At 30.8% G+C, this 25,741-nt stretch overlaps 1 protein-coding gene across 1 annotated transcript in view; it reads left to right on the forward strand.

Moving 5' to 3' along the window:
* The window catches only part of sif (guanine nucleotide exchange factor still life), a 262,789-nt gene that overhangs the window by 198,015 nt on the left and 39,033 nt on the right, over positions 1 to 25,741 (forward strand). Inside the window, exons 24-25 of the mRNA XM_077428526.1 lie at positions 11,664 to 11,846; positions 14,477 to 14,677. Coding sequence (XP_077284652.1) covers positions 11,664 to 11,846; positions 14,477 to 14,677 — 384 coding nt within the window. The remainder of the gene's footprint in view (positions 1 to 11,663; positions 11,847 to 14,476; positions 14,678 to 25,741) is intronic.

Raw genomic sequence — 25,741 nt, forward strand, 5'->3', positions numbered from 1 at the left:
AATCAATAAAACGATTCATTCAAACCCCTAACTTTTATTATGATTAAATGTTAATATTATGATTTTACAAAATATAATGTAATATTAAATAATGAGTTGCATATACCTAATAAATAAAATCCAAAAGTTTATGTAAAAGACAAAATATAAAGAAAATCTATGTAATAGAAAAAATCTAAAGTTCGTGTGAAATAGAAACTTTTTATATAAAATTTATTTATCATTCTTACATGCATATTTGATTTGAGTTATTTTGCCAATATGAAGTAAAAAACAATTACAGATCTTTCCTACTTCTCAGGCGAATTCTGAAAATATTTCAAATAGATTAATTATTTATTTATAATATATACCCAAATATGACAAATTTGGTCCTATAATTTACGAAATAAAATATTTTAATAATACAACTTTACAATATAACTTTAAAAATATAACTTAATATGATTTTAATTTGATAAATTAAATGTTGAATTAAGTTTTTTATGAAATGTATTGGTTGTAAGTAGGGGTTGTTACGTATGCGATAATGAAATCTCGGGTGAAATTATTCTAGCTATATTTGACCCATTCGATAGAATTGACTATGTCAAATCTTATTAAGGTGTTATTTGGGTTGATGTAGATTTCCTTTGGGATTTGTGGTTCAACTACTACGTACCTTATTAAATTTTGACTAGTATGCACCAGGATATACATTCATATGTTATGTATCTACATACGTACATATGCATCCTATAAAGACACATTTATGTGATACTAACATACTTTTATAAAATATAATTTTATATTTAAGTCAATACTTTTCACATTTGAATATCCATGTCAAACATACATAGTATGTAAAAAAAGTCGATAGTTATTATGAGAATGCTGTGATTGAAATTCGAACATATAATACATACATATGTATGTATGTAGTATGTAGTACAGAATTCTATTGTGAATTCAACAATATATGGAATTCGTTTACTTTTTTGCTACTACATTATATATGTATAATATGTATGTAAATTTGTACAATATTTGTACAAATGTATACGTAGTTAGTATTTCATATTTCATTTTATAATAAATCAAATATTCTTTACATATGTACATTTAGAATTGATAAAGTCAAACCTAATGTATGAAATTGAATAAATATGATCATGTTCGGAAATGTACATTTGAAACGTAAAAATATTAATTAAATTATGGAAATATTGGAACTAAATTACATTCGATATTTAATTGTATACCTTAAAATATTTTAATAGGCCGATTCAAAAATACTTATTTTTTCATTTCAATTTTAAAATGCATACATTACGGTCACCTGTATTTATTCACATACATACATACATATATAAAGTGAATCGTTAAAATATTCACTAACTTTCTCGCTACCATTATTTCAAATTCACAGCATCAAATGCATGTCATAAATTCAATTGAATTTGCCCTACATAGAATAATGCGATTTGTGAAATATTTCACCAAATCCATAATTGCACGTATGTATATATGTACATACATGTGTATGCATGCATATTGATTTACACACGTCATACATTTTCATTTACACACGTCACAATTTTTATAAATAATACATATATATGTATTCTTTATTGAATAAAAAAAAAATATATATACATATATGTATATATATATATATATATATATATATATATATATATATATATATATTTTTTTTTTTTTTAACTTTCTGTAATATGACTTCAGCATATTTAGTTGTGTATGTAAGCTATGTCCAGGGCAATATTGGACAGTTATTTATATACAGTGTGTCGACTCGGTTAATAGGAAGCAAGTTTGACAAAGGTCGGCTCGATAATCCGGTCCGTGGGGCTTATTATCCGTCTGTTTGTACCACCGGCTCTCCTATCTCTCTCTCCTGCTCTTCGGTGACACTTTGATCAATACGGTTAAACAGCCTCCATATCCACCTCGAGGATCTCTCTTGGATCACCCTCCTCCTCTTACTCGTATCCTGCCGTTTTCTTCGACGTCCGCGCCTTTTGTCCATTTTCTTCTCCTTTTTTGGCCCGTCGCCCAACCACTTTTGGTGGTTGTCCCTGCGACACGTTTCCGTGACGTGGATACCTGATGTTTCATTATAGTTTTATGGTTGGACCCAATATAAGCTCGTCTCTGCGGCTATTTACTCTTGTCGGGACGTTTCGTCCTCTCCCAGTTTCTACCTACACACACCATGACCAAACCCCTTCGACATGGAAAAGTGATTACGAAGTGACGTGGCAGAATACTTTGATAGGAGAAGATTGCAAGTCGTAATTTGTTTTTCGGACAAATGGAGGGGGGGTAAAGGCAGACGACCGGAAGTTTAGTAGAGGGGGTTGTAAAAATTTCTTCAAAACAAAACCAATTTACACCTGCGCATTAAAAGCTTTACAAATTTAATTCACTTCTTATGTAGGTATAGTAGAAATTGGAAAGGGGAGATCATCGATAAAAGCTTCTTTGCCAAGAACGTCTACGAAAACTTTAACGTTTAAAATGATAAAAAAAATGTTATCCGTTATGACGCGGTCTTTTTGTGAAATTAATAAGGGAAAATAAATATTTTAGACAAATTTAATTTTCAGTCACTTAAAAAAATACGAATAAAGGCCCGTTTATAATATCGAAGACTACACATCAACAGTTTAGTATAACACAGTATGGAAAAGACTACTTCTATTCATATTATACTTACTGCCCGTTTTTGACACGTCCATATTAATTTTACACGAGTGCAAGGCAACATCGGCTTACATCTAATATACATACAATTTCGAAAGAGATTTTGTAAATATATATGTTTATAAGTAACTTTTGTTGGAAATTTGGTTGTTTTTAAACTAAAAACGTAAACAATTCAAAATCGAGTCGATTTTTTTTTCGATTCAAATAAATTTAATAAAAATTAAATTAATATTTACTGTTAGATTCGCCATGTTTACGCTGTTTATATTACAAATACTGAGCGAAGCCCGGTAAAACAACTAGTATACATATACAATACCGAGCATGACGATACGATGCAATATTGCTTGCATTTTATCAATACTGTCACAATATGACGTATGTAGATATTAATGTGTCTATATATGTATGTAGAATTTCCTAAATAATTTTGTTATTTAAATGCAGTTGCCGGATTGAGCTGTATTGTTATAAAGGAACCCTAATAAATAATACAATTTCAAAAATTTGATTGAGAAGATCTAAAAGTAAATAAAATATTGCATCATATTTAAATATGTAATCTTAAAATTGAGAAGCCTGTATCGCACAATATTGTAATTTATTAAACATACATACATTATTTTGCATCCTACTGATTCTGTTTGGTGTTTATCAGATAAATATCTATTGTTTCGATCGATGAATTTACATGAATTCACTCATTCTATTGATAAGCCCAATTACGTATTGACTACGAGTACTTAATCCGCTTAAATTTTCATTGTTTCTGTAATACCCAGGAGCATAGCTCGGTCGTTAAGCTTCTGTTTAGCGTTGAGAGGCACCGGATTCGATCCCATGAGCTGACTTCGATTGAAAATAATTTTGTACTGGTCAGACTCCAGGTCGATCGTTTCCTATCAGAGTTTGCCAATTTTCTCCGATTTCATTGTTGAAACGGTTCCCGGTAAAATTGGCTAAATATCCTTCCTACTTACTATGTCACCACTATTTGAGATTAATTAATGTACATAGATGTCTCGTCAATTTGCGAGTTTTTCAACGACTTGTATAATAAAAAAAATGCTGCAATGTTTGCAATTCGCCAGGAAGGCGCATTGTATATGTATATGTTTGTGAAAAAAAAATACCAAATATGGAAAATAAATTACTTCTTGTTCACATTATATCTACATGAACATACATATAATACCATTATTATATTATTAATGACCGGCTGTTGGTTAGTAGATTGACACAACTCTACCCTACTCAACATTTGGTACAGTAATCGAAGCTCTTATATATGTATGTACATAGTATAAAATATTTACAATAAAAAGGGTATCAGGTATCGTGTGATTTTGTGCTAGTGAAGTGACATAATTTATGATTAAATTCATTAATCGCTCGGGAGTGTGGCAAAAATGAAAATAATCAACTTTTTTTTTATCGTATCTATATTGTAGCATTTAGGGAGGTGTCCTTTTATATTCAATTAAAATTTATGTAGTGTTTGGATGATGAGGAATGGCGCATGTGACTTTATAAAAAGTGTTTTCACGCGATTAAAAATTTACGCCGTGGGAAATACTAAATAAAAAAACCGAAACGCTCGAACTGCGAGGTGAAAATAATAAAAAAAGGAAAATGGACTCGTGATCACAGTGTTTACACCCGTTCACTAGGGAAATACGAAAAACCTGATTAAATATAAACACGACGTGATTAGATCAACGCCATTCCCAGTTCAATTGTATTCGAAGGTAACGCGCGGAATATAATTGATTCCGTTCCTATTAAATCAGAGAAAATTGAAATTTATGTTTATGGAGTGATGTATATAGTGTATATGTACCTTCATGTATAAAATTATACAGTGAAAATTTATAAATTCATTGAATATTTGAAAAACACTTGTTAGGAATTTGAATATAATCACGCCAGATAATGATCAATTTATAAATTTGAAATACTTATAAAATTATTATAAGTATGGAATTCACCTGCAGATTACTCAATTCTTGGATGTAAATCTTTAACAACGTACAAACATATGTACATACAATGAAATAAATATAATATTGATTTCAAACTAATTAATATAAATGATCGTTTATATTTAATATAATGAATACAATTTGCTATATTAGTACATATGTACATACTAGCTACTATCAACAATTTCATATTCAATAATAAGAATTTTATTAAATATTTCTGAGCATTTTCCACTGCTGTGTTGCGCACAATGGAAAATACATTGAAAAATCTCCTTTGGTTTGCACCGTTATGTACACCTGTTTCCTCTGACTTTCCTCTTTGTAAAAACTGCATAATATGTACCATGCTAGGGAGGGGTCTGACGATGCAAAAATTCCAACAAAAGCGACGAAGATATACTTGCCTCTGGGTAGCACACTTTGTCTGCTATTCGTACAGCCGGAAATGTGTTTAGCATAAATTTGACACCAGCTTAAGTGCATCGCGTCTGCATGAAGATGCATCTTTCGTTTTATCTACGAAGCAAATAAAATTTCACCTCTCTGATGCACTGATGTTTACACGGTGGAAAAGTTTCTTAGTACGTGCTCCAAATAAAATGCACACATATTATATAACCAGTGGTTAAAATAATTTAAATTTTAGATCATTATAGAAAGTACACACATATACATATACATACATATATGTATATGTGTACATTTATTTCCAGATCATTTTTTTGTTGTATCTTTTTGGCTTATAGGCTTGTATTTATAACATTATTGATTTTTTCAATAATTATGTTTATTTCTATGCATTAAAAGCATGCAGATTATGCTACCGGCAGGATCTGCATGCTTTTAAAATTCAGATTGGCCATCATGTCACAGTTTGTAAGTATTATCCGACAATAATTGTTGAGAAAATACAGAAAAAGCACAATAACAACCATATTCTATTTTCGCTTCAAAGTTGTTCCACTCTAGAATCAAAATTATAAACAAACTAGAGAAAAACCTGTTTCACGACGATTTCAATACACGAAAAATTGTTGAAAATGTTGAAAAATCACATGATAAAGTGCATTACACTCGCATTTAAATATGCATTGAATATACTAGTTAGAAATAGTAAAGAAAAGACAACTTAGAAATGAAATTATTTTTTATTGTTATTTTATTTTCTAGGCGTCAGTTTTTTCTCCCTCACTCGATGTAAACATATACATATATGTACGTGATACTTTCGTATGAAATTTTTTCGACCTACTTCTCGAAATACTACACAGCTATGACGATCCAATCGTACGTCATCTCCGTTAATAATTGGATCGAGCTTTGAGGAGTACGGGCCAGAAGGGTGAGAAGTAACGGGTCAAAACGTAGTAACACAGTGCGGGCGTCTCTGCCATCAGATTTCATGGCTCGCTGGTCACTTTGACAGGGGATGTGTGAACCCAGAGATATAGGGAAAGAGATCTCGGCACGCGTAAATATGTGGCTGGCGATTCTCGTACTTATCGACCCGAAACGATGTCCCTTCGCAAAAGGACACGATTGCGATGTCGTCGAAACCCGAGATTCGACAAAGAAAAATATGCGCAAGTCTATTTCGAAGCGGTCAAAAGAAATGCCATGACCCTGAATCGTACAAACAAATATAAACGACAATATTTTGTGGTTATGGGCCTTCTATCTATTTGTTTATTTGCATTCTAGAAGATCAGTCTGAACACTTTTTTTAGAAAGGTCAATAAACACTCTGACGTAATTCTCAGTAGTCCTTTGACGTATTTAGACCTATTTCCCTATCGAATTATGTATAATGTGGAATGGCTGTGGTGTTTTCCTAAACAGCAAACAAACAAACAAATCTACACTTTGTTTTTATGTATATACTTATGCCTACATAAAAACATACATTATATTGGGAATTAATCAAATAAATATAATATTCTGTAAAAAAAACACAATCTCATTATGCAGATTACTTCAAATATTACAATAACAATTTAAATTCAATTCAATTTTCAGTTCGTTTTCAAATCTTCGTGTATTAATTACACACAAACGAACTATCAATAGTATTTTTTTTTTCTCTAAAAAATAGCATTCAGTTTCAAAAAAAAATTCTTACGTGACCAACCCCCATGATTTTATCTATGTATTTGAAGAATATAAGAATTATAAAAAACAAAATTCGACAATGAAACATATGTATGTAACGTAGATCGTGAAACATGGATATTGAAAACGTGATCAGTGATCGATACTGAGTTCAACTATGAGCAAAATCACAAAACTTCATCTATTGTTACTACTTACATACTAGGGATCCCAAATATTCGTCGACTTCAACTATTCGAATATCAGATAGTAAATCAAGAGCTATTCGAATATTCGAATATATTCGAAAATTTAAAAAAAAAGTTAATTACATACTAAGCATAAATTACATTATATATGTATATATATATATATATATATATATATATATATATATATATATATATATATATATATATATATATAATATACATATTACAATTAATAAAACATAATTTTAAGAAAATTAAAAACCCACATAAAATATAAGATAAAAATTTATAAACTCCTTCTGCTATTATTATAGAGGCACTACTTTTGTTTAATTAATTTTCTTCATAATCGTCGGCGTCTTCGTCATCACTCTTTTCATATTGATTTTGTGTATTTATTTTATAAAAATATATATACACGAATAATATTCGAAAAGTTTATGAAATATTCGAATAAAGAATGGTTGAAAAATCAGACGAATAATTCGAATACTCGAATATTCGAATATTAGATTGGGATCCCTAGTACATAGATAGATAAAGTAAAAAGATGGAAAAGAAGAATTTTCGCAATCAACTATTGACGCATTAAATATATAAAATTAAATTTCGCTTTGGCATACCTACATACATAAATACATATATATTGGCATAATTATATTCAAAAATGGTGGAGTGGATTTTTTTATAAAAGGGTCGGAGAGATGTTATTAATCACGAAGTTCACGCCGAGAATTAATGCAATATTAAAAGACGATTTTCCCGTTAATAAATATTCATAAGTTTTGCATGTACATATTCGGCGCGACTTCGCCACTGTGGCAATAAATCCAGTAGCAGAAATAGAAATAGTGGAAAAAAGCCCCCTCAAAACCCAACACGGAACAACGACGCGAAAACTCGGCTAACCGTCTCCGTAATCGTTTTCAGCGCACGTTTCAGGTTTTCCTTTTATTTTCGGCAATTTTCCGCGCTCGCACACCCAACTCCCTCTACTACATATTTTTCCGAAGAGGAATGTTTTCCGCAGCGAATATTTCTTCCGCGTCGTTACATTTGCTTAAGTAAATATAAATCAAATCGCTAACGATGTGTGTGTGTGTGTGTGTGTGTGTGTGTAAAGCACATAAATCACCTGACCGCGTTTCGAGTGTGTGACCATTGTTCGAAGGAAGGGGATTACCCACCCTTGCAAAAGTCACCCCCTACCTTTTCTGTCCACTCTAGTCGAATAGATGAAAATGATAATAAAAAATTTCGATGAAGCTGCGATAAAGAACCGAAAATTAGATTTATATGCGCTTACGCTCACTCCCAGTCACAAACTGAACTAAACTTAGGCAGATCACTTTTATTACTGCGTTCTCATATTTTTTCCAAAACTATTTTTAGTACAGATATAATTCAATTATCATCTTAAAACTTTCAGTCGACAATTCAGACTGTCTCTAAACCGTTTCACAAAATATTTGAAAATACATACATACATAGGTATAACTAAAATTTTATTTTTTTCATATTTAAATCTTTGGAAATAAACATAGGTACATATACATATGTATGTATGTTACAGTCAAAGTGTATTTTCGGTTGTAATATATTCAAACTGACATTTTAGGTCATTCATATTCGAATACAATTTAACTAGTAAATTATATATTTGCAAACGTAAATATATTTTTTTAACAATGTGCACCAGTTGTAATATAACTGTTGAGTTTTGGCAGCTCTGGTGTCTTTGTTGATAGACATATTAGAAATAATATAAATTAGATGTCTTTATTGATAGACATATTAGAATTGATAGACATATAAATAAAGGTAATGAGTACCGTATAACGACAGCTCTAATAATGTGTTCAAAGCAAAAATGTGATTTTCCAACTCAATTTACGAGTCGAATGACATTTTTACTATCACTTAACCTCTCCATCTAACCTGATACCAAATTATAGTTGAACTGTATTTTCAGTTTTTATATATTTTGACCAGTTGGAATGTGATTCGCCATATGAATCAATATACGTCGATTAGACGTAATGTAGTCCAACTAGTCACAATATATTACAACTGGAAGATACACTTCAACTATAACATACATATGTATATAATATAACAATTATTGACTTTTTCAATAGATAGTCAACAACTTTATAAACGTTCCCAATATTCATAAAATATGCAAAATTAATATATTTATTTACTTCTTCTTCTTCTTCTTATTAATATTATGCCAAATCCGTATTGTGACGTAGGCGACTACTATGTTCAGACTTTATTTATAGCCTATCACGGGCAAGCCGAAACAATTTTTCGAATCTGAGTCCCATCCATGACCTGATCTTCCGGATCTAAGAAAGCCTCTCTCTCCCAAGCACACCGTTTGCCTCCTATTTTCCCCTTTATTATTGTCTGTAGAATGCGATACTTGGGACCACGAATAACGTGGCCAAAATATATCAGCGCTTTACCGTGTCAAATAGCTCTCTCTTTTTACGAAGAAGCTGGAGGACAATTTCATTATTCACTAGTTCCTTCCATGAGATTTTCGACGTTCTCCGGTAAAACCACATTTAAAAGGAAGGAATTTCTATAAGGAATATGTCAATTTAGTTTCAAAAATAAATAAGTATATGTTAACATACATGCATATGTACATACATATTATATATTCACTTGAACAAAATTTCTGTTTTCAATTATCTCTAGAACTAATTTGTAACGTGCTCAAAGCATAATGATTTAATTCGCACATTTATATCTATGTAATATATTGAATACCTTATTCAATACAAAGTCAAGTGTCATTGAAGCCCGCATGGGGTATGAAGTTAAACTTTCCGTTCCGGCTAAGTGGTTTAGTCACAAAAGTTTCAACGTTCAACGTTCGAAAAGCTAAAGCCAAAACTACAAAATACATGTAATCAAATGCGAATACAACTAGTAGAAGTACATAAATATAATAATGTACACATTTATGTATATATTACCATAAAGTAGGAAAATATGTATACCTTATATTTCGGAAGATAAAAATGTACTAAGGTCATATTATTTTATATGTACGTACAAAGATAGTACTATGTACCCTTCCTATATGTACATATGTATATGTTATACATACATGTTATACTTATGATACCTTCATAATGTAATATCATCTCACGGGTAATTATGAACGTTGGGATTATTCTGCGCGCGCGTGTTTTACGATACTTTTTATGAGGATTAATGACCAAAATGGCGGTCGCTGAACTGCGTAAAAGGGACAAGTATTCGACGTTAGAGTTGCCAAAAGTGTGTGAAGGTGGGTATTAGCTCGTTTATCATTTCGTTTACAAACAAAAAACAAAATGAGGGATGTCGCCTCGCAATATTTTCTTACCAGGTCCGACATATTACATATTACAATACTGCATAGCGCGACCCTTATTTATCTACATACATATATTTTAAAAACATCACTAAGATTACTTAAAATTAGAATAACACTTCGACGGGTTCTTGTTTCATCATATAATTTGAGGTATATGTATGTAGATCAGCAGCATATATCAATGGTTAGCATGTAATGCTTTCAATTGTGTGGTCACGGGTCAATCCCTGGCTGTGCTGATGACCAGACCTTGGATATGTGACTCCAAGGTTGATGTTTCCTATTAGAGTTTACCAAATTATCAGTTTTCATTGAAATCGTTCCAAACAAATTCGAGCGTACAGCATTTCGGATTTGCCGTTTTATAAAATGCTGCAAAGTTATCCTTAGCTGTATGTATGTTTGTTATTCGATGTTTGTAATTGTTTAATACTTACAATACTTGTGTACAATATTTAACCATAGATGTTGTGTAAAACAAAATAAATGGGTGTACACCTGTATAAATAAATATAAAATTATATAAAAAGCATTCACACTTTCTTAAATTCATTTTAATTCGATATATTATATAAAATGCTGCAAATTTGTTCAAAGATGTCTCATAGATTTTGAGTTTTTCAACATCTCAAAAATGTTTATCTAAAATAAAAAAATTATCCATAGACGTCTCTATAGTTTTCTTTAAAATTACTCTATGAATTGTTTATCATTGTTTGTAATTGGCCAGGAAGATGCATTGGGTTTTACCTGTTAGGCCTTCCTGGTATACATATGTACATGTATGTAAAAATTATATCAAATAAAATATTGTCACGTAGACAATAAAAAAGTGAAAGACGCAATGACAACAGTGAAAGACGCAGTGAGGAGTGTTGTTTGTCTTTGATCCGTCAACCAGCTCCAAATGAAGCTCGGTACACGGTGAATGGGCCAGCAGGCTATTAGTGATCTCCATGTCACAATATTGTATTATTTTTACATATATAGATATTATTATATATTGAAAGTAGTTGATTACATAAAAACCTTAAATCTTTCAATGGTATTAATTCTAAATGACATATATTTCGAAATTTTCCATCTGCATGATAAAATTTACGTTGAATGTGAGAAATATATTTTTTTAATGAACTGTGAATTCCTCGAATTTCTTAGCCTAACATTTGTGTGATTATTATTATTATGTGGAATTATAACGTACGTCGTCTCCTTGAATGCTTGGCCCAATTTTGCACGTGGTACATATGAATATGGAGTGTGTTATTATAAACGGTTTTGGTGTTGTTTCAGGACCACAAGCTGAAGCATATGGCTGAGTTGCAGCAGAGCGTTGTGGCTGACGTTGACGCCAGGCAGCAGATGACTTCCCAAGTGGTCCAGTGGGAGGAAAATTTGGAAAGGTTGCATTGCGAACAATTCAGGCTGAGATGCTATATGGCCAGTCTGCAGAGCGGTGAACTACCCAATCCTAAGGTAACATCATTTTATATTTTTGAATCAAAATCTGTTAAATTTTACCCATTCCTAAATTTAAAAACTCGTTCAATCTAGCCTGTCTCTCTGATAAAAAAAACACTTGGATTTAACGAACGTATCAAGTTTTTTCTTCCTTTTACCTCGGGTGACAAATTGTCTCGTAACATATATGTAATGCATTATGATAGGTACAATAAAAAATATCAAAATCATGTTTCGAAAATTATCGAGCGCTCCCATTCGTGAAAATTTCCATTTCGTAGTATTATATAAATGAAGTCCTAATAGTGAGCGAAAATTTTGAAGGTTTATTTAGCGTGTTGTCCAATACTACATATACACACACATATATGTATCTGTTCATAAAAATATATATTTATGCACTAAAATATGTACACATTTACATATAAAAGATACTATTTCTACTTAACAAATTATAATGAATTCGATTTGTTGTCATGTCTTCATGACTAAGCAACGAATTCGAATAAGGAGGTTGAGTGTTAAAAATGGTTTCAGAAAATATTTTTATAGATCAAATGATACTTTTTAATGTATTTAAATCTTATATTCAATATTCAAAGTAAGAATATAGCTCATGAAAAAATTACAAAAAAGCAATTTGTAACGAAAATTTAACCAAATGAGAAATTTTTTTTTCTGGCTTCACAGTCATTTTGAATTTTTAGTTCTATCAGATAAAGCTCTTCAGTGTTTTTTTGTAATTTCTTTCAGTGTAATTATATGTTATACTTTGTGAAATTTCGCTCATTTCACCGATTTCCCAAGTATTTTTAAAAATCTATGCCTCCAAAGGGGTTTGAACAAATTGTAAATGTTGTAAAATTTGCTATACAGTATACTAATGTAGCATATACATATGTATGTTATTTCATTTCTCACCTGAAATTTCTCTAGACGTGTTTATTTAATTAATAAACCATCAATTGCATGTATGTATGTACGAGTTTTATTACATATAGAAAGGAAAAGGGGTCATTTCCTGGCTAAAATGGAATATCGATGTTTCATACAAAAAGCGACTTCGTTTCACTAAAGAGAAAAAATGAGGACTTCCCCTCCATCTCTTCCTTCCTATAGATCCCCATACAGACCTCTATTGAATATTTGACCGGGTTGCAATCCAGCCCCATCGCTCAAATAACGCGTTTTTCCGCGAAAATATTAGGCCGAAACTTTTCCAAGAAATATATATTATATTTCCTTCGAAGTCACGTCGTCGACACAGAGCGTGTGATTTATGATTCTATTAAATCTTGTTCTTTTTTATTTATTATTTGTATAAATTTTAAATTATACTTTTTACTGAATTTTATTTTATAAATATTTAAGATCGTTTTGTGATAAAATTAATCATTTACTTTTTCGATATTTTGATCTACAATGGCTTAAAAAGCATCCAATCATATTTTTAAAACGTTTCCCATGTTATCATATAAAATATATTAAATTCTCGGGAATTTTCATTGTTTTTTTATTCTCTCCTTTTTATTCGCAGCGGCAATTCGCGAAAATTCTTGCTGCGCGGAATAAAATCAATTTGCTTAGGCCGGTCGGGACTTAATTTGCATAAAAGCGAAACGAGACTAAAACGACGGGCGTCGAAATGAATGTACATATACATATATATGTATGTATGTATGTACATATATTTATATAAAATTTATAAAAAACGAAATAAACGGATTAAAAAAAATAAAACAAAAAACAAATAAAAGTCTGGAGTGAAATGGCTTTTTTTCTCCCATGGTGTTTTGCGCGTTTACTCTATTTGATCATTTTATTTAGATTCACCCGTTGAGTTTGGTGGCAAAAATACATAACGTGACAAAAATAAAAAGTATAAAAAAAAACGACAAACGAGTGGTGAAAAGAGTCGAAAATTTGGTATGCTGTTTTTACTTCTCGTAATTTATTTTTAATTCACGAAATTGAAATTTTTCGCATTTTCGCGCTATTTGCTTCCGATTTCCACAATTTTTATACCACTGAACCGAGCATTTATTTTATAAGGTGGTTTTTAAAGGAGTATAATTACATTCATATTCTACTTGAGATAATCTTTTCCCTGTTTTTTTCTACCCGTATTAAATCCCAAAATATAAATTATTGTAGAATAACATCTCCTTTAATTCACACAAGTACAACTCATAAAAACAACCAATCAATATATACAAATTCAAAACCATTCAACACATTATATCTTATCAGAAACAATTTATATTGACTCACTCTCTTTTAATCACTGTGTTCCATTGATCTCATTTCAAATCACAACATTGATGGACAGTAATTTTAACTAATGTTTGATTGTATTCTAGAAAGAATATATATTGTCGATATTTTTTCAATAGAGTTAATGCTTATACGTACATATATCAATGTATAATATTATACAAAATATACAATAGCCACACCTTTTTATTCTGTGATTTCCATTTTTATCAAATGTTCAGTCCATTGTTGCTTTGTTTTCATTCATTCTAGCTATTTGTGTAATAATTTTCCTTATATTGAATTCACATAAACATATTATATTATTATTTAACGTGTATTTAAATCAAATTACTTTTTATATCACGTTATTTTTATTTTCGTTTTAACAGTCGCTGTTAACACACGTCTCTCGTGCTACCAAGAACACTCTGAACAAATTAGGAGTCTTCACGGTGTCATCGTTCCACGCTTTCATCTGTGCTCGCAGTCCTTCTTTGCTGAACAACTTGCTGGCAGGTAGAGGTGCTACGAAGAGAAGACCTCCAATGCTATCCAGGTCCAACAGCGGCTCCAGCAGACGCTCCTTGCAGGTATGATTTAATCGAATACAGTTCTACATTATAATTTTTCTGTTTTTTATGACAAAAAAACGACGGAGATGAGAATCATGATATGACTTCTATTTTCTTTTTTTTGTTTGTTAACTTTCTCGTAAATGATTCATTGCCTTACTCGCTGCAAGTTATCTTAACGTTTCTCGAACGAGTGAATAACAGCTTGCTCTGGCAACCCCGCCGTCGTAGATACTCTGATAAAATTATACTAACCGTATCAAAAATGATTTATTTCACGCCGAGACTGCTTCCCCGCTCGTTTAATTATAATTTTTCCTCGTTAAGGAAAAGGTGGCATCGTATTAGTTTATCTAAATAAAAATAAAAAAGCACCTGCCTGCTATAACTATGTAAATGCTCTTCGTATAACATTGTGGACTATGGATGAAAGAACTTTGTCGAGTAATGAGTTGGCTGCTCAACTAATTGACCACGTTTATCGCAGAGTTTTTAATCATCTAATATATTTCGAAAGAGACTTTGTATGTAACTATTGTTGTTTCGTAGAAAAACAAATGAATATTCAAATAAATTTAAATAAAATAAAACTATTCAAATAAATTTAAATAAAATAAAACTATTCAAATAAATTTAATAAAATGTTTACTATTAGATTGGCCATGTTTAAGCGGTTTATATTACAAATACCGAGCGAAGCCGGGGAAAAAACACTAGTTATAAATATTTACGTATGTATGTATGTACAATTAATAGCACACTGTATAATATACATATATGTAAGTCTTGTGTCTACAAATGGTGAAGAATAATTAATAATAAGTAATTAATTATTTTTAGAAAGCTAGCAATTTTTTCTTTAATGTCAACTGGTCATTTTATATATTGAAAATTTTATCAATAATGTAATATTTTTAAATTTCATTTGAAACCAATCTTAGGTATATTTATCTTGACTGCAGTTTTCATATTTTTTACGCCGCTAAATGAAATTGAATGTTTTCCAATCAATCTAAAATAATAATGATTAACAGCTCTAAAAAAGTATGCGTCATCATTTTCAGATTTTCATCGACTTAATGTTCATAGTAATATAAATCTGTAAAAATCTTTACACATATACTTTTATAATACTCCATGTACATATATGTATACTTTTTATAATACTCCATGTGGATTAACGTATCCCATTGGACGTTTTGTGGCAATAACGCGTTCCATAAATTTTCTCACCAACTAGATTTATAACTTTTGTTACTTTCGAGTATATCTATGTTGAATATATTTCTTTTGTACTAAACGAGTTTCAAAAATCTTGCTGTATTACAAATTGCCGTCTTCGCAGTGAGCACAAACACACAGATGTTGTGAATTGCCTTAGGGGTCGAAGCCTTAAATATCTCTCACCGAGGAGGAGAGAGGGGTGGGCGAGATTTCGACCATAAAACAACCCATTAAAAGGTGAGCCGACAAAACACACAGCTCGACTTTTAGTAGTGGTGAAAATGTTGGCGCTAAAAGCATCTCTCGACATTAACCCCATTTTAAAATTTTTTTTCGATCCCCTCTTTGCATCGCATCGAGTATAATGCATTTTAATATTTTCCGACAGTAAACATTTATCCGTTGGTAAAGTAGCTACCCATCGTTGAAGTTTCATGAGTTTTTAGATTTAAAATATTTGATTGATCTGTGTACTCCTGCTTATATACACACGTATGTATGTACATATGTTCATACATACATGTGAATGCATACACATGTATGTATGTTCCCACATTTATTGATTACATATTGATTCCATCTCTATAAACATAAATAAATGTATAGTATGTTGTAATATTTCATACGTTATAAAGTAAATTGCGTGGATATGACTAATTCAAATACAGATTGCAAATATAGGTTGATCTAAATATTGTATTTATGAACGTTCATACAAACATAAATAAACATGTGTATGTATGAACGTACATATTTTCAAGTCATATTTAAAATAGCATGTTGAGTGGTCAACATTGTACAAACTACATATAATCGTGATGCTTGTCACATATGTACATATATTGATTTTCATGTTTTTGCCCACAGTATTATTTTTGCTATGCATACATACATACTACGTACGTATGTATGTATATATGTACTTTTAGATGTGGTTCAAATTTAATAATGTATTGTTAGCACAATTTGAATTTGTCATTATAATTTCTATAATACTCTATTGAAGAGATAGTGAAAAAAAATTTCATTGAAAACATTTTTTTTGTTTGAATTTCTATACATACATATGTGCGTTTGCATATTCAAATACCAACCAACTCTTTATTATAGAAAAATCCCTATTTTTCTTGGAACTTTCTCGTCCGTATAACTAAGTTATAACTGGGTTAGCAAACATATTTTCAGAAAGCTTGAAATGTTTGCTTAAGCTAAATTAATATAACGCAAAGCCGTACATTTTCAAAGTAAGCAATTTACTATCAAAATGTCTTATACTTTATATATCTATGAAAATCTCAAGACGGTAACTTCCGGCACGCCCGTTTCATATTGTATGTATGTATCCACTGACGGAAGCGATAGTATGTACTCTGCATGTACATACTATCGCTATGTATGTACATATATATATATATATATATATATATATATATATATATATATATATATATATATATATATATATATATATATATATATATATATATATATATATATATATATATATATATATATATATATATATATATATATATATATATATATATATATATATATATATATATATATATATATATATATATATATATATATATATATATATATATATATATATATATATATATATATATATATATATATATATATATATATATAAATATATATTATGAAATGTACATTTGTTTGTATGTACATCTCATTCTACGGCACCCATACATACATATGTATATAAATTCGTAATTTAGGTACGCGTGAGTTCAAGGCCCAGACCCCGTTCTGTGCCATTAGACCGGCAATAAAATCGTAATGGCGTTATAACAGATTTGTTCGAAGTAGTGAGAGACACAGGGGCGGACTAAATGTATCGTGAGGCGATAAATGAAACGGGCTCGTTTGAATAAAAAGTGCGTTTCTATGCAGAGGATAGACAAAAGCTATGCAAATCGCACGGGCGCGTTCACACGCTCGTCTGCACTTGTCTTTTTATAAGGTTGTTTGTTTTCGAATTAACTGTCCAGTTTTGGAGGGTTGCTGAGTCAATGGTTAGGGGTTCAGACGTCAGCGTTCTTAATTAAATACGCACATGCAAATAATAAATTTGTGTTGATTTGTTAAGCGCGTAAGGAGTTTCCTCTGTACACTGCTACCTTTATTTATGTCGTCTCCTTATTATATTCCCCGGTGCGCAGTTCAGCCCATTTACTCGCTATATTCTACCGGCCGCTAATTTTCCCTTTTGTTGCTGTTTTCAAATAAATTGAAGGCTTTTCTCCTTTTCGCTATTGTGTCCGCTTGAAAAACGAACAGCTTTCCGGCACCACTAAAGCTCGTTTCGCTACACAAATTTGAGCTCTGCGTCCGAATTGATTTCGAAAATTCAGACCACAACCACATACATATGTAACATTTTTTTTGGAATTTGGAAGCGCCTCTAGTGGGAAAATACGTTATGTATCATGGGGAATCCGTAAAAAATAATATAAGAATTATAAAAAATATTATTTGCACTGCCAACAGCTTATTCAAGCCAGTGAAAATTGTTAATTTTACGGATTTTCGAAGGTTTTTTTTTTAATTTAAGCACGATTTTAGTAGTTTATTATTTTCAATTCACCTCATCGTATAAATGGAATAATTTTACATTAAAAAATTTCATTTGGGATGTTTCTTCACATTGCTAAGGTACGAAAAAAAATCTGATACTTTGTCGCGCATACCTATAACGCCAGTATTACCGCGTCTCCAGTTTATTGTCGATGTTCCTTAAACATCATTTCTCACGTATAATTTGTAAAGGCGTTTCCAAATTCCGAAATTCGCTAATTTCCATGTACCCTAATGCACATATTCCTTATATGATTGCAGCGGTGATGAGCCCACTATTAAGTAAAATTGATTCATAAATACGGATTTATTCTAGCTTTCATATTCTATCAGTATACACAACAATAAGTATCATATCGTTCATTTTTCGAAACAATTTCATATTTATTTTAAAACTTTTTAACTTAAATTTCAAATCTCGTGTCCAATCCTTTTCCAAAAGCACTCGTTTCTTTACATTATATTTTATTTAATAGCTGTTTGCAGTGGGAAGAAAGATACCCAATTCTTATTGGGTGCATTATGTTCTGACCAATAAGAATTGCGTATTTTAAGTTAAAGATTCATAATCAAGTTTCGTTAATAATAAACAAGCTTTAGAGGAAACCTCATGCAACTTATAATTATATATTTATTTAAATATAAGTATACCCGTTTTATATTTACAAACATTTCAAATACAATAATACTTAGAGACTATAAAATATCATAGAGACATGTAAAGGCTAATTCAATATACAACATTTTTTCCAAATAATACAAAAGTACATTTTTACAGATTTGTAGATGGGTTGCATATTTATAATAATCAGCAAATTCGAGTTGCTGAAAACTCGAATTTGCGAAAAACGGGGATAGATTGCCAATTTGGTGGAACCGATACAAATCAGATAAACTGGCCAACTCTGATAGGAATCGATCGAACTGCACTCACATAAATCCAAGGTCTTGTCAGTAATATTGGGCCAGGGAATAAACCCATGACCTCTCAGTTGAAATATGATGCTAGATATGGATATAACTTGGATATGTGACTCAACAGTTTCCTATCACAGTTTTACAATTTATCTGATTTCATTGAAACGGTTCCAAAAAATTGGCAATTTCGTCCCATTTCTCGCAAAATTCGAGTTTACAGTATCTCGATTTTGCCGATTTATAAATATGCTGCAAATTTATCCATGTTTTTAATTGGCCTTGAATAATACTCATGTATGTACATATGTACAATCTTTGACCATAGATGTCGTGTAAAATGAAATAAAATTGGTGTATATCTGTATAAATACATAAATTTTGCTGGCTAGTACCACTTAAATGAAATATGCATGGTAAAATTATATATTTTTTTAATAAATAGATTTTTTAAGATTAAATTCAGCATTCAACATTCAATTCAGGGTGGAAGATTTATAAATATAATATCCAACTTTTCTATACGGTGAATTTTACCTTACGATGTATGCAAAAATAGTAATTTAATTAAAATAACCTATCTCATATATAAAAAATACAAAGAATATAAATAATATTTATTTTCAATTTATCAGATAATCTTTCTGTACTCAGAAACGCTGGTGGCAAAAGAAAAAAATCTCCACAATTTGTGGCAAAATTATACGGTCCAGTCGAAAAGCAACAAAGACTTTTCATCCACTTAATTTATATGTTTGTTATTCCCTGTTTATCCCACACTGTCCTGTCATTATTTTGCCCCTGGTATTATTCGTTTATTTATTGCCAGCACTCGCATTATATTATATTTACACGTTTCATTTCCAGAGAAAGACTCATTTATCACTTTTAATCATTGATATTTATTTATTTCATTTATTTCGACGTACATATGTACATATATATGTACGTACAGGTACATAGTGTACAAATTTCAAATACACGTGTTAATTAGTATAATTTGATACGTAGGTTTTGTTCAGAAAATGTAAAGGAAACATGATATGTTTCCGGATGTGTCGAGCGTTTGAAGGGTCTTTCTCTTTCTCACGCCCTCCCTCCCCCGTTTAACGCACTCTGAAGGGATCCCCGTACGCCTAATTAGCTCTTATTTTCGGGCTGTTTATATTAAAGAGATTCTGGGAAATTCACCAGCGAGAAAATTTTCAGTTGGCGTTAATATCGCAAGCTTAATTCGTCGTGTAAAGTTCGCGCTGTATTACATATTAATAATAACAAGCGAACGATCTGTTTTGGTACACAATTCTATGAGAGCATACGTATTAAGTAAATATAATATAAACGGAAATGTATCACGTGTCCTAATTGAAGTATTAATTCTATTTTTTCTTACATACGAGCGAAATCTGAATATGAAAGGTATTTTTATGAAATTAGCATAAACATATTTAAATAGTTTATCAAATTTTAGTATGTTGATTGATTGTTTGTTTAATTCACATACAATACATGTCGTAAATTTGTATTATATGGGATTACCTTGCCAGCTAAAATCCTCACAAATTAAATTTTGAAAAATGTCTATTTATTTAAAAATAAACTTAATCTTCTCTAGATTCAAAGACAATTTACGTTTTTTACTTGAACTGGACTGGCCTATTTCAAATGAGTAATTCTCTTTATGCATCAAAATTCCACTTCAATTATTAATTTCACAAACAAGGGCTTTATATTTCTGAACCTTAATGTAAGAAGTGCCTATGCTATAATTTGACAAATTCAAACTAAGTATTGAGTATTACCATATTTTGAATGCTAAAAATGCCTGTCATTAAGTGTAAAACAAACGTTTGTTAGGTTAGGTATGCACATTAGGTTACATATAAAACAGCAAATTCTGGAATTTTGAAAGACGTGAAAAACGACTTTTAAGGAACATCGACAATGGATTGGAGACGCACTAATACTGATGTTTAAGGTACGCGTGACATATTCAGATTTTTCTCCGTATCTTAGCAATGTAAAGAAACAACACGAATGAGATTTTTCTAATGTAGAATTATTCCATTTATATGATGAGGTGAATTGAAAAAAATAAAATTCTAAAACCGAGGTTAAATTAAAAATCGGTAAAATTTACGATTTTAAAAAACTTCAATGTGTTGGCGGCAGTGCAAATATTTTTTTTTTGAGTTTTTTTTCTATTTTTTAGGGATTTTCTATGACACAGAACATCTTTTCCTACGAGAGGTGTTTTCAAATTCTGAAAGGCACTGTTTGTACATGTCAAAATAATAATGCGACATATTTTTCATTTAGTGATAATATGACATTGCACATTTCAATATGGCAGCACATATGTACATATGTGTGTATGTACATTAAGGTCCAGATTTATATATACGTATTACATATTTTTTAATTCATTTTAAAGTACAATTTATAAAACATAGCGTGAGTGATTCAAATAAAATTTGGTTCCTCATTTTTCCTAGTTTGATATACCCACATATGTATGTACATATGTATGTGTTAACTTTTGTCCAATAAGATGAGTTTTCCTTAAATTGGCAAGCATTTCTGTTCATCACAATAGTATACTTACTATTTTATATAACTAAAGGATTGTTATATTAAAATTAGTAAATTCTGTTGAGGTCACTTTAAAGTATTTGATTTTTAAATGCTTTTTTTTATTACTAAATTATGTTCAAAATAAATCGTATATCTTTTTTAATAGCTACTAATCTACTGATCATTTTCTATTTTAAAATTTTAATTTAATTTTGTTAGTAATCATAGTATAATATTATTCTAATGTTAATGTACAGCATAATAGGAAAAATACCTCAAAAACCTATTTACAATTCTTACTTTAAAGTATAATTTGTAGTGAATGTACATTAAAAATTTAAAGCTTTTGCACTTTTATAAATATATTTTAGTTCGCTGGCGCTTTCATCGTTAAACATATTGCGAACGGCGAAGCTTAATGGCGAAACGTCTCCGTTAGTGGCTTAAGACGATACTTAGACGTTAAGGCGGTGGGGCCTTAAGCAACAAAGCCCTCAAAGCCCAGAGACCCTCGTCTGAGCAGCTCGTCCTTTGAACGGGGAAGTCCCCGTTATTAATGTGTGGGAGGGGTGAGATGGCGCCAGGTGAAGGCTCGTTGATAAGCACCCTATATGCCACTCAAGACTTACAAGAGCATATAATTTCGCATATGACAGTCTATAATGTACTAATTGGTCATTGGAAAAGTCGTGAAAAAATTATATAAAAATAAAATTAAAAATTACACAGCAGTATTATCCTGAATTGAAATAAAGGCCATCGACAAATCTTTAAAATTGTATCTATCGTAGCGATTTATCAAAGAACAGTGAGTCGTTAACCAGATAAGACTTTTGTTTAAAACGCAATTCAATCGGTTGCGTATTCCTATGTAAGAAGTCGTGTTTCTTATAATTATGAAATTGCATTGACAAAAAGAGATTTGTCTTTCGTAGGGTTCGCCATAGCGTTTATAGCGACAAATACCGTGACCAGAGACCTTATAAGAGACTAGTTTACAGGCATAAGTTTAAGCCTTTAGTATAAATATTGTGAAAATTTACATTTTATATATGTATATGTAGGCTATCGAGATTTTTATCGACGACTTAGGTTTTTTTTAATAAATCGGGCATGAATTTTCCTCATTTCAAGGATATTAAATACATACATAAAATATTTAATCAATAGTGAGATAAATTCATTTTGTAACATGTTTCAATTAAATTTTTTTTGGGAGTTGGTTCACTTTTGCGCAAACAATCGCGTACTACGGCAACTTGTCAAGATTCTTCTATTGTAACATTTTCGATGAAAGGAACATTCTTTTTTTTTATTTCGAGGGTGAAAGTCCTAATCTCGCGCGTTCATCTTCAAGTTTCTTCACTTCCTTTTAATCAGATTGCGAAGTCCTTCATTTTATTTTTTTTCTTATTTATCGTAGAGGGTATTTGACGTGTTAACATTGCGGAAAACAATGAATCGTATTTTTTTCGTAACCAAAAATGAAAATGTACAATAGGCATAATAATACGATAATACAATAAAATAAAAGAGGTTTCGCGTACGATAGTGTTGCCTTTTATACTTTCGTTGAGACTTATTCTAGCGATTCTTTTTATTCTCAGATCTTTTTTTATTTTTTTGAACTTCTTATCACATGTTTACAGATGAGGGGAAACTTTTATACGGAGTTTCGTCAAAATTGGTGTTCGTTTCTTTAGGAAGCGACTGCGTTTGCTTTTGAGAATAACGGGCGCCTGTTAGTTGTGGATACATTTTTTCCGTTTATTTTAGGAGGAAAAAGATTTTCCGACTCCGAATTTTGTAGAGTGCTTGCTGAATACTTTGTGAATATGTTTCGTTTATTGTCGATTTTGATAAATATATACACATATATTTTTTAAATACTTTTGGTATTTTTTTCCTTCATATTTAATTTCAACGTACATATGTATGTATGTATAATACGTATGTCACAAAAGAAATTTCATATAATTATGCTGTAAGATTATTTTTATAATGAGCTAAAAATCATTTCAAAATGCCAAGCCTTCTGGACTAGTTTGAACGGAAATTCAATATTATAATACAATAATGTAATACATTCACTATTGACGCTATTTTGAAACGATACCTACTTATGATATTTTCACATGATTCTACTGTGATTTTATTGTTTAAATTAAATATGCATATCATAAATATCTCAAAGTATATTTTATATAATATTCTCAACTTTGCTGTTAATACATATTTTAATATTTTTTTAAAGATTTATTTATACCTACATACATACATACATATTTATATATTATATAATATGTAACTCAAACCAAATTGAAAAGTGGAAACTTTTCTCAGTAAATTAATAATTCAATTAACTCTGTGACGTTCCTTCATAAAATAAAGCCGCAATTCAAACCTCATAAAACACTATCACCAATAAATTAAATGGGCCATTAGCTTGAAAAGAAAGCCAATAAACACACCGTAAAGCTCCCCATAAAGGCGACGGGAACGTGTTAACGTCAAAATTTAGCGGTCGCGAGAGTTTGGAGACACCCTTCGTGTACTTAGCCCTTTGCGCACAACCAACTCTGACCCATATATCGGAACCCTTCTCGTGACACAATTTTCAAATTTTGCGCTGTTGTCGTCATAACAATTTGTCGGCGAAGGGTCGAAATTGAGTGAGAGGGAGGCGCCTCGACACGTCACAGATGATATATCGTTATATATAATGTATAATATTTTGCGAATATTAAGCACACGTATAAAAGTACAATGAGCCGTCTTTGAAAGCCGAAGCCATAATTTATGACCAGAGCCGGACAAAGAGGGGGTAGGGAAGCCGTTGTCCAAATTGGGCGGGCGAAAATTGAAAAGACTGAAAAATTATATATATTTTCATACTTAATATATTAAGTTTGGAGAGAAAGGAAAAAATGGTTGGGTACTCGCTCGTATCGCGGTCTCCAGCGTAGTTGAATACAGATGCGTCATATAAAGGAAGCTTTTGTCGTAGCGGAGGCGTAGAGGTTAAACAAAAGAAGAGTATGTCAAAGATACGACCACGTCGTAAAGGCGTTTTCATTTACTCCTACGCCGCAAATAATACGTTAATTTAATTAGTAACTAAACTCAATATATTGTACACATGACTAGTTTTATGCTTGTAGTTTTCTGGTTTTCGTCTTGCATTTTTACAGCCATGCTGCAATAGTGAACCAAGAAGATATTAACTTTAGAGCGTTTTTAACAGTATCAGATAAAACCCACATATATGAGAAAACTTACTCAAATTACTTGAAAGAAAATAAATTATACCGGACTTTCCAATAGATTGAATTAAAATAAGAATAAAATAACAGTACTGTAATATATTTTATAACTCATTATATGAAAATTTATAGTATAATTTAAGCGATAGTATGTATAGATTGACGTCGGTTACATGTGCTACATGTAGGATATTTTATTTTATATAAAGAATAATTTTTTAAAATCCGGTATTAAAATCGAGAATTATCCGGTTTATCTGCTTTCAATTTATTCAATTTTTATTTTTGCCAATTCAACTTTGGGAAATATGATTTACTAGTGATGTGCCCGTTGATATTTCAACAAATGGTTTTGGAAAATAACTGATACAGCCAGCAGCGTGGCTCGGTCGTTAAGCTTCTGCTTACCACTGAGAGGCGCCGAGTTCGATCCCTTGAGCTGACCTCGATTGAAAAGAATTTTTCTGAGTATATCTGTAATGCTGCTGGTCAGACCAGGATT

Source organism: Arctopsyche grandis, chromosome 4 (genome assembly GCF_051622035.1).
Source record: "Arctopsyche grandis isolate Sample6627 chromosome 4, ASM5162203v2, whole genome shotgun sequence".
Classification (NCBI taxonomy): domain Eukaryota; kingdom Metazoa; phylum Arthropoda; class Insecta; order Trichoptera; family Hydropsychidae; genus Arctopsyche; species Arctopsyche grandis.